The following is an 11,426-nucleotide window of genomic DNA, read 5'->3' on the forward strand; positions in this document are numbered from 1 at the left end:
ACAATATTTTTACAAAAAATTTATAAATTTTAGATATTTATGAGAAAAACCCTAAAAAATGTTCACCTCAACACAAACGTGTAGTTAAATAAATGAAATGAATGGATGATAGAGAAGGGGATATACTTACACTGTAAGTATATACAAATGAGCTGGCATAATTCATAAACAAATGATAGTATCACGATTCTCCGCATCACACAAACATATACCAAAAATTTGATAAAATTCAAAATTCAAAATTCAAAATTCAAAATTCAAAATTCAAATTACAAGTATATATATCAGTATCATCCTCTATTTGCCTCACCAATATCTCCCTCTCTCTCTCCCTCTCCCTCTCCCTCTCCCTCTCTCTCTCAAATGGATCAAAAACTACTTGACCTCTTTCCTCTCACTCCTCAATCAGTTCCATCACACACAACAACAAACTCGGACGCCGAAGAATTTCTCAGAGATGATATTGACACTACGCTATCTCTCCGACCTCCCGGCTCTACAGCTCCGACGTCCTCCAGCTCGGAGCACTTTATCCTTTCGTTAACTCCGTTACAAGCTCACCGTATTCTCGAAAGGATGCCGGAGGCCGACGCAAAAGTCATTCTCAGTTCGCTCTCTCCGGCAATTGCAAAAGACCTTCTCGTTTCGCTCTCTCCTGATTTTGCAAAAGTCGTTCTCGAGTCTATCTCTCCTGAATTTGCAAAAGTTGTTCTCAAGTCTATGTCTCCGGGTGAGACTTTCAATTAAGGTTTTATATTATTTGATTGATGACTATATGTCGTGATTTATAGTTATTAGTTCATGAAATTGTTGTTTACGTAGCTAATTGTAATGTTTTGAGGTAGATTTGTATTTTTGTTTAGAATTACTTGATTTGTTTGATATAATTGTTTTCGGTGAAAATCAATCCGTTATGTCGTGATTTATAGTTATTAGTTCATGAAATTGTTGTTTATGTAGCTAATTGTAGTGTTTTGAGGTAGATTTGTATTTTTGTTTAGAATTACGTGATTTGTTTGATATGATTGTTTTCGGTGAAAATCAATCCGTATAATAGATATACCGTATATAGTCCAGAGTGTGCTCTCAACTCGACTCGCTGCATGATAATTACTATAGCATATATTATGCTGCATGAGGAAATAGCTTTGTACTTTGACATGAACCAATATAAATGTATATAATGCCGTTGCTGTCATTAACAATTATATTTGTCATGAAAAAAATGTGGATACGAAGTATTTATAATGTTTTATATACCGGTAATAGCAATCCGCCGTTAAGCAAATAGTTATAATCTGATGTTTGCATAATCTGGCGATTTTTGTGCTTTTCTAGTGCAGCTAGTTAGAATCCGTACTGGTTTGATGAATTGGATATCTATTTCTGTTTTCTACTACTTATATATATATATATATATATATATATATATAAATAATAGTTGAGTTTATAATATACTTGTACCTTTGTGGTTATAAGCACAAATAATGAAATGCCTGTTGAGTCTCCACAATGTTATATTTCTTCGAGCTCATATATTGTGTTTGAGTTTATCAAATTTCAGTGAAAGAAGCAAAGAGCTGCAAAGTTGTCCATGGAGGAGGACGTGGTGATAGCTCCTTCAGCAACAGTGTGCTTCTTGGTAGTCAAGGTGCTATTGATGGAAGTGATTCTGGGAAAACTGTTGAAAGGCGTGGCGGCTATGGCGGACCTCGTACTGGATCCTGCGGCAGTGACGAGACTCGCAATCTTCGAGTATATGAACGTCGTAGTAGGACAGGGCGCAGGTACTATTTCCTTTTGTTTTGTTACTGGAACCTCTGTTTTACCATCTATTCAGACTTGATACTTATTGCTGAGTCTGGGAGGCACTGAATGTTTAGTATTCTTGGCATGCTGTTGATATGTTCTTTAATCACCTAATCCGATCTGCAGAAATGAGTACAAGCGTGAATGTTCTGGTCAAGGGAACTGGGGATCACGAACTGATGAAATTTCTCAGTGAGTTTTTCTAATGATCTTTAAAACCTTGTAATGTGGTCTCCGATATATTATATGTCGACACTTGACATATGTTCTTCATCCAGGGTGACCGACGAATTTTCTGTAGGAGGTAAAAGAAATCTGGATGCTAAGAAGCCCTCTGGAGAGGAAGATGCAGGACCTGGAACCAAGTACAAAGCTGAAAATGTGCCTGAAGAAAAGGATCCAGAGGTTGAGGTAGATGTCAAGCTTTGATAAGTGTCCAGCCCCTCCCAGCTTCATCAATTAAAATCTTATATATTGAAATATATGTTCATGTAAGACATTGAGATAGTTCTCTGCATGCCATCTGTTTTTCTTCTGAGCTTGCTGGTAAAATTGTTAATTCTTTATGATCTGGCCATGGAATATCATATTTAACTACATCCTGTGATAGTTTTATAATACAAATAAACTTATTCCTGATGTGACAAAAAGGACTTACCTGTACATGAACGAAAATAAGTTATATTATTAACAAAAGCCTCCTGTTTGAATCATTATATAGAAGTTGCTGAACCATCGATGGGATATATCATCTTGAACTTATGATTTGCTACTTCTTTCATAGTGCTAACTGCTAAGTACAATTTTAGGAATTCATTTTGCCTAGTTTTTCTCTTATTATGTTTACTGAATCACATGAAATTGAACTTTTGGGATATTATAATAATCAAAGAAGTGTATAATGGCTGATTGTTCTAACAATACTAATTTGGCACCGTAAGTTAAAGATTCGTGATTCGTCTAAATATGTAGGCCAAGCTGATTATACCTACCTAGCTTCTTAACCTCTTTGTTCTTAGAGTTGATTTAGTTCGATATGTTTAATCAAACAGGCCATATTGAAGAGAGAACAATAAGTCCTCTACGCTCAACCTTTTTGTAAAGTAACAAGTGAATGACAACAGATATCCTAATAGAAGTAATCAATTTTTTAAAGTTAAAGTGGGCAATATATTTTGGAATAATATCTGATAGAAGCAGACCTAAAGCTTAGAAGGATTGGGAGGGAAGAGAAACTCGTGGATACTGGATACTGTTTACAAGCTACTCTGTCTGCTACAGAAACAAGATTCAATTTATGATTTTGAATGTCTCGCCAGGGCTCTGACAAAGATAAGTGGAAAGATAATGCTGAGAATGAGGAAAGAGAGAAGAAGGTACTTTTCGTAGCCTGCTTCCATTTTTGAATACCTGGCAATATCATAGAGCATTTTTATGGTCTTTACTTCTGCATCTGTTAGTCTTAATTTTTTGATTTCTGTGTATTACGATATGGTCTATCAACTTGTTCCAGCAGAGAATCTGCATCTGTAAATTATGTGTTTACCTTATCAGCTGGTCTTCTCAGCCCAGGAGAGAATAGTTGATGTTTTACGTAGATACTAAATAGCATTACTTCTACTGTAGTCTGTAGCTATCAAGTTTGGAATAGATGTTAAAACATTATGGCAATGCAGAAAAAAGTAGCTTTAGCGACTGCATTAGTTTCTGTACTGCAATCCAACTTGATCCATATGTTTTCATGGACGAACGTCAGTATTTAGATTAAAAAAAGAAGAAAAGGCAATAAGCATATAAATAAAAATTATATGTTAGGATGTCCAAAAGTACAGATAAATAGGACAAAAGAATAGAACAGAATAAAACTTCTAAACGTGAAGATACCGCAAATTTCAGAATATTACTGCCTCAGATCGAGACAAGTTGAAACTTAATTTCTAGATTGAAAAATACCCACTTTCCTATTTATCTGTTACAGGAAGAAATTATTGTAAAAATAAGTACACAGTACAAAAATTAAAACACATGCATGTCAAATTTGCTTGAAACCTTTGATTTGGTGTGTAGAGATTTACTATGTGCAATCTTGTTTTAGCAATGTAATAATTCCAAGTTAATTTGATTGACATGTAAACCACCAATTCCATCTTAAGTTAGGCCAATCTGAAAAAATATCACTGGTCCATGCAGAGACGGAGGCAGGGGGTGGCCGGCAGGTGCGGTCGCCACCCCAAACTCCGGTATAATCATTAAATTAGTATTAAAATTTATGAAAAAGAAATTACATATTTATATATTTAGTAGTAAAAAAAATTATTTTCAATTTTCGCCCCCTCAAAATTATATAATTTTTTGAATTTAGTACTAATATTAATGATATTTACAATAGTTATGAATTTAGATACAGAATTTCAAGTATATATTGTATATTGAAATTGTTAAAAATATTATTTATTAATTTATTTAATTCATAATAAATTAAAAATATATATTAATTATTCTGGAAAAAAATTCGCCACCCCAATCCCCGACTTCTTGGCTCCGTCCCTGGGTCCATGTAGTTAGAAACTGACAATACCGAGCTTTAATGTAAATCTGTTATACAAGCAGAATAGTCAATATTGTTTGTTGACTCCATTAAAAATTTAGGTGGTACTTGAGGTAAGTTAAATGAAGTACTAAAGCTGATCAAGTTGATCATAGTATCGAAAGCTAACCCACTCAACACGGCCAACCGGTTTAGTTTAAAATGTAGATCATGCTTCCTTAATGTGCATGTATGTCTGACAAAGTAATTATTTTTATGTTAGATTTTTTCCCCTTTAATGTGAAGGTACTCAACCTCAATGAAGTTGTGACCTTCTACTGACTTCATTGACTCAATATTGTTTTTGGACAGTGTTGATTGTGGTATTCATTGAGCATAATCACTGTGACTTGGAGCATTTAGTTCTTAATTGACTTGTTACAGCTATATACTTTCAAGCCACTACAATGGGTTTCTTGACAACTCTGTTTGCTGTATACTTTGCAAGATCTAACTGAATGGGATTAGAAAAATGGCCTTTACAATAGCATTAACCCTTGGCATAGAAACTACGAGTTTCTATTCTTGCTGCTATGGTTGGGGCTCAACACCTATTATTTGCCAAAAAGCGCAATTTCATTTGTTTTTGTCTTGCGGGTGGAACACTTGCTTCTTGTTATTTTCTAGGTTCAGTTCTACTGGTTAGCCAGTAAAAACCCCTTCCCCAAAATATTTCTAAGCAATTGAGAACCATTGGCCATTAGAACATTTTTTCAGTTTTGCAAATTCTTGTTGTCAAGAATAAATTTATTTGCTTCAGTTTCTTTTTCTTGCCACCTGTACTTTAAAGACTTGGTGTTCTATAGATTATTAACCATTTGCATGTCCTTTAAAGATAATCTTTTCCCTCTTTGCAGTCCTTGAGCAGTAAGGAGTTCTTAAAGCCTGCTCCAGTGGAAATTTACTACAGTCCTACAGGCCTGGGTCGTGGACGTGGCTTTAGAGGAGGAAGTTCCAGCGGCAGCAGTGGAATGAGCAGCTACGAGAAAGCCCCGGTCATTGAAGATCCTAGCCAGTTTCCGACCTTAGGTGGTAAATGAATATTGCTATCTTAAGTAAATCCTGACGTACTTTAAGGATGCAGAGTTTTTCTTTTACCAAAGAAATCAAATTCTATCTTTGGTTATTAGTTGTTGGATGTATGTAAACTTTGCATACAACTAGAGGTTGGGTGCTAAACTTGCCAACCTTGGGTGGTAAATGAACATTGTAAAGTTCTGTTGTTTCAGATTCTAATTGCCTTGTTCAGCTACAGCTGTGTGTTTCCTGAAGCTTGATTTGTGGTAGTCATAGAGCCAGTTAACTAGAGGAAAAACTACCAACAATTTATATCTGTGGCAGAAAATATAGTAAAAGTTAAAACGTGATTTTGAGTTTGATTTTTTGGAATAAAAACCCCCTCAAAACTTTTTCTGACTTGTGCTTATTTAAAACACTTTCTTGTGAAAGCAGTGATCAAACTATGAAAGTCTTTTGCACTTATCCGTATCTATGTTACATACCATGTACGTCTATCATATATGACTGTATGTTTGTTTGTGTAATTTATAGTCCTTATGCTAACTTTAAAACTAGAGGGAACGGGGGGTTACTGATGAATAGAATTGGTGTTGCATGCATGTTTCAGGGCCCAAAAAATGCTTAATAAAGAATGTTTATGATTATTATGTGACAACTTAACATTCTATAAATTAGTTAGCAATTAATTTCAAAACTCTCATCATTTGAGAACAATTAACATGTAATTACAAAAGGATGAGTTCAAAAGATTTGGGTCAGACTTGCAAGTTCCCTTGTGTCCCAGCCAAAATGCTTGATACAGTCTTAACGTATATTAATTTGTTAGTCTACTCTATACAGCTAATTGTAACTTTATATTACGGTAGCAGTAGCAAATTAATGTAGATGTATTACTTACAACTGTCTTTAATCCCAGACTTGAAGAGACATTCATATTTAGAACTCTACACTTGATCTGGTTCATTTTGAAAGCAAACGTTTGATCTGCCTCGTAATGTATATGGACTATGGTATCTTTAGCTTGACCAGGCTGTAATTTAATTGAGTATTTTGGGGTGTTTAGTTTAGTTCAAGATACGGTCCATCGTAATTAGAATTTCATTCCTCGAATTGTACTATGAAAAGGTGTGTTTGTGGCTTCAAAATGCTGTTATCTAATACTACAACAGCTTCTTCCAGTTGTTATAGGCTTATAGCACTACCCTCCTTCACATTTTCTAAGGTACCCGACTAATTCCAACCCATTTTATATAAATCAAGGACTCATTTGGTTACGATTAATTGAGATGCAGGGGTTTTAACTTGAGAAGCTTTGGGAGAGATCAAAATGTGAAGTATTTTCATGAAAAAGTGGCAACTCAAAGGAGTTTAAGAAAGGTGGTTTCGTATTCAATTTTTAAGGACAGTGGGTGCCGTGCCTCAGTCATTTCCCAGATCAGCTTCTTCTACAACAAGTGAGCTTCTACTCTGGTATCATCCACATTTGGCTTCTACTTCAATTTACCTGTATTTTAATTTTTTCTTTAAAAATATTAAGTCCTTTTTTACTAAGTGACTTTATGTGATAATTTTTCTCTACTCAAGTTGAGATTATTAATAAAAAAAACTTGGTAACTTATAATCAGTCAGAACATACAACTGTCCTATATAATATAGTTGAGTTGGAACATACAATGACAGTACCCAGAAGTGTCGGAACTTTGTGTTTAATACTCGAGTAAAAAACAGAAGCATATAAAAAATAAGTTTCTATATGATACTCATGTCAAATTCCCAATTAAAGATTACATGTACGTGTGAGTACAAAATTCAATCTGAAATATCCAAACAACTAAATTACTTGAGGTTTGTGAAATTTACCCTCTTTTGTAGAATATTTGGAGGTGGTTGAATTCTGGTGGCATCTGTATCATTGAGCAGAGCAAGAGTCTGAACAAAAGGAATCATCGTGAGGGGTTTGGGACTTGTTGCGGGATAAGATTTCCTGAACTTTCCACTCTCAACACTGTATGAGACTATTTGTAGAGAGTAGATATGTTTTAGAAGAAGCTCATCATTGTTCCTGACGCCTAAGGGGTAGAACATCTGAGCGTGATTGATGTCAAGTTTATGGAATTTGTCCAAACTATAATTGTATACTTGAAAGACACAACAATCTAAACGTTTATTTAAATGGAAGTCATCTTTATCTCCGTATCCGAGAATAACAAGGGAGGCATCATTGTGAGATGGTGTCAAATATATAATTTTTGCAGTCCAGCTAGTCAATCTCTCTCTAAACACCCCATTCTCTATATCTAAAGAAATTAGTATCCAGTTACCATCCTCCCTGAGTACAGGCCAATAAAATATTCCGTTAACGCACGCAAGTGTATTACGATTGAAGAAAGCAGTGCTGACTGGAGCATCTTCGGTGATTAGCATCCAGGAATTACTAGTTAGACTGAAGACCTCAACCGTGCAATTCTCATCGGTGCAGGCAATCCTCAATATCCTCAAGTCATTCACCTTGTTATCAAACCACAACTTAAAAACTACATCATAATCACCAATAATATTATTATTAAGGTTAGGAATAGGGGCTGAGATTTTCTTTTCTCTTTGAATGGTAGGGTTCCAAAGATAGAGGCAGTCTTGATCATCACACGTGTTATAGCAAATCAGTCCATTACAGGCATCTATTAGTTGCAGATTACGACGCGGGAACACCAACTTGCAATTCTCTTTGAAATCTTCTCCATCAACATGTAGTGCAAAATTAGGTCCTCGTAAACCTGCTGCTGCATGCGAAGTATCTTGAAAGGCCTTCATACAATCATCATTACCGTAATTGGGAATAAAAGACTTATCAAACTTAAACTTGCAGAGGAGTAACTTACTAAATTCGTTGTTATTAGTTGCAATACGAGATGTTAGAGATTTAACAAACGGGGCTGAGTTGATGAAAGCACACCATGATTTGCAAACACAGGTGCATCTGAATATAGTTTTGATGCACGGGACTTTTGCAATTATCAGCTCTGCTATTTCTTCGGGAACAGAGGATGATGACAAACGACGACGACAACGCAAGTGATCAGAAATCATGGTGATTTATAAACAAAACGGAGGATGATCGAGAGAGGGAGAGAGAGAGAGATGAGACGAGATCCCTGGCGTCGTCTATATTTATAGAGTTTTAATCATAGCCGGCTGAGCGAATGGGTCAATGAAAAAGCCTGATTTACTTTGCATTAAAACCCAGTTCTAATTGTATTCGGATTTTAGAAAAAATTATAAAAAAAAAAATTCGGACTAACTTAAAATTCTACTTTTTTTTCCGACTCAAATTCTACCTAAACATTTCTTTTAATTAAAAATTCTACCTAAACATTAATCAAACTAGTTTAAACCCTGTGCGATACACCTGTTCCGTTAATATTTAAAAATATTTTTTTAATTTTTTCTATCCAATCATTTTATAACTTTAATATATTTAAATAAATATATAATAATTATAAATTTATAATAAAATTAATAAAATAATTAGGAAGAAAATGTGGTAGTAGTTTAGCAGAATAAGCTGTATAAGTAGTTTAGCAGGATAAGTAAAATATATTTAACGATTTTGTTAAATAATTTAGATATTTAGTTATTTAGTTGGTTTATAATACTATTTATTTTTAAGTTTAGTGACATAATTTGTTTTTTGATACATGATTACACGTACTATCACTCTAAGAGCATCTTGGACGGGGCTATAAAAATATGTCAATAGATGGCATCGCTATAAAAAAATAAGTCTAAATATAGCTGTAAAAATATAGACGGGTTAATTTCAACCATTTTCAGTAAAATTTAAGGTTATGATTAAATTCAATCGCCTGCAATCGTATTTATATATGGTCATATTTACACGATTGATTTTAGTAATAAATTCGATCGAATACAATACAACCATATTTATATACGATCGCTTTTGGTTGAATTTAGGAGTGCTCCTAAATTCAACCGAATTCGGTCAAATTTAACCTTGCCAAGAAAAATGGTGAAAATTTTCTCACAAACGAATTTTTTTGGCACTATTAAATTCAACTGATTTTGGTCGATTTGATATTTTGAAATGGAGGGAAATTTCATGCACTTTTAAAAAATTTAGTTGCAAAAGTGGGGGGAAATTCCCGCCTTTCTGAAAATTATAATTTTAGTAGAAATCAGTTGTATTTATTTAATATGACTGCATTTGGTTATATTTATTATTTTCAGAATTTTATTTTTTTAAAAAAATAATTGAGTAACCTGATAACTTTGCACTACAACCGTTGGATCAAAATGAGTGCACAAATATTTCATTAGAGTTGCGAACAAACTCGAGCTTGGCTCATTAAGGACTCGGTTCGGCTCGGCTCGAACTCGAGCACAAAAATGTGTTCGTTAACAAAACAAGCTTGAGTGATTTGACTATTGCTTGTAACTTGTGTTTATTCCCATATTGGTATTTCAATTTCTTTAAAACTATTTCTAAATGATTCAACTGTACAAATGTTAAATTCTATATATTTTAGTGATATGATAAAAAATTTAGAAAAAAAATAAATGAATTTAGTTCGCTATTTTAATAGTCAATAAGTATTTGACTAGTACTCCTTACTAGTGTTCAATCTCATATTGATGTTTTCATTATTTTAAAAATATTTATGAATGATCCAATCGTACAGAAGTCAAGATCTATATATTTTAGTGATATGATAAAAGTTTTAGAAAAAAAATGTATTTAGTTTGTTATTTTAACAGTCAACCAGTAGTTTGACCAATACTTCTTACTAGTGTTTAGTCCCAAATTGATATTTCGATTTTTTTTAAATATTTATAAATGATCCAACCGTACATATGTCAAGATCTATATATTTTGGTGACATGAAATTTTTTGGGAATAAAATAAATGTATTTGGTTTACTATTTTCATAGTCAACCATTAGTTAGAGAAATACGGATGCTGGGCTATTACATATAGAAGAGACTATATTTGTTTTAGTAATACATCTGTACGAATGTGAAATTTATCTAAAATGAAGAGTGTACGAAAAAATTTAACTAATTTAAATATATAATTTTTAATTATTTTTATAAAATCGAATTTAAGGGTTAATATCCACTCGTAGAATGTTCTTTCTATTAAGAATATATATTCGAAATTCAACCGTACGTATGTTAAAATGGATAAAAGAAAATATTATATGCAACATTTTAAGATTTTTTAATTATTAGATCTTGATTATTTTTAACGAAAAATGGATAATAAACTTAATTTTAATTCCACCGCACACTTTATTGATAGAATTACGATAAAATTGATTAAAATCATGACTTTAAATATTTATTAAAAAATGACTTAATAAAATAAATTATAATATTATAATAATCATCCTCTTAAATTCTATGGTTGAAAGTGTATCCATTATTTCCCTGCTAAGTAGAGTAAAGAAGCCATCCTGATCATAGATTCTGACTTCTCTCAATGATACAACCCAAACTTTGACCATTTCTTTAGATAATTGTTGAAAGTAGTCATCATTTGTGTGTACCAATTTAAAGGTAGAAAATTAGTCTAGATAAAGCAATTCCAGATAATCCCCTCACCAACTTGCAGTTTCTTTGGTTTTCTCCCAATAGTCTTAAATTGAGTCTTGATTGATGGCTTGAATGAAGGTAGGTTTGAGATTTTCTTGAAGGTAGTTTGACTAGAAGTGATTGATATTTTGAGTAATGTGTTTGCAGTTTGTTCGTACAAAAGTTTAGTCTTAGAGGTTAAAGGTGGTTGAATGTTTGAGCTTGCAGGCTTAATGGTTTGAGTTTGTGAGATTTGGATTGGTAGGACATTTTTCTTGGTACCTTCACCATCTTCCCTCTCCTTCCTTCTCCTTACATCTCCCCTCTTCTTATCATCCCTTTTCTTCTCTTCTACTTTGTTGTCGGTTGCCTTGGTAGATTGAATTGGATTTGAGCCAGAAGGTTTTTCTCATCATTCTTT

At 33.3% G+C, this 11,426-nt stretch overlaps 3 protein-coding genes across 3 annotated transcripts; 2 read left to right on the forward strand and 1 right to left on the reverse strand.

The window, feature by feature from the left end:
* The first annotated feature begins 293 nt into the window (after positions 1 to 293).
* On the forward strand, positions 294 to 2,343 carry LOC141716716 (uncharacterized). The gene is made up of 4 exons (XM_074518907.1): positions 294 to 730; positions 1,565 to 1,787; positions 1,936 to 2,001; positions 2,088 to 2,343. Exons 1-4 carry the CDS (start codon positions 364 to 366, stop codon positions 2,236 to 2,238), a joined length of 807 nt encoding a protein of 268 aa, XP_074375008.1. The 5' UTR covers positions 294 to 363; the 3' UTR covers positions 2,239 to 2,343.
* Positions 2,344 to 2,995: 652 nt separating this feature from the next.
* LOC141717387 (RGG repeats nuclear RNA binding protein A-like) lies at positions 2,996 to 5,546 on the forward strand. The gene is made up of 2 exons (XM_074519443.1): positions 2,996 to 3,185; positions 5,254 to 5,546. The coding sequence occupies exons 1-2, from the start codon at positions 3,117 to 3,119 to the stop codon at positions 5,434 to 5,436; spliced, it is 252 nt and encodes an 83-aa protein (XP_074375544.1). The 5' UTR covers positions 2,996 to 3,116; the 3' UTR covers positions 5,437 to 5,546.
* A 1,706-nt stretch (positions 5,547 to 7,252) lies between these two features.
* Positions 7,253 to 8,503, reverse strand: LOC141718317 (F-box/kelch-repeat protein At3g23880-like). The gene has a single exon (XM_074520701.1). It carries the CDS (start codon positions 8,501 to 8,503, stop codon positions 7,253 to 7,255), a length of 1,251 nt encoding a protein of 416 aa, XP_074376802.1.
* Between the last annotated feature and the right edge of the window lie 2,923 nt (positions 8,504 to 11,426).

This window comes from Apium graveolens, chromosome 4 (genome assembly GCF_009905375.1).
Source record: "Apium graveolens cultivar Ventura chromosome 4, ASM990537v1, whole genome shotgun sequence".
Lineage (NCBI taxonomy): Eukaryota > Viridiplantae > Streptophyta > Magnoliopsida > Apiales > Apiaceae > Apium > Apium graveolens.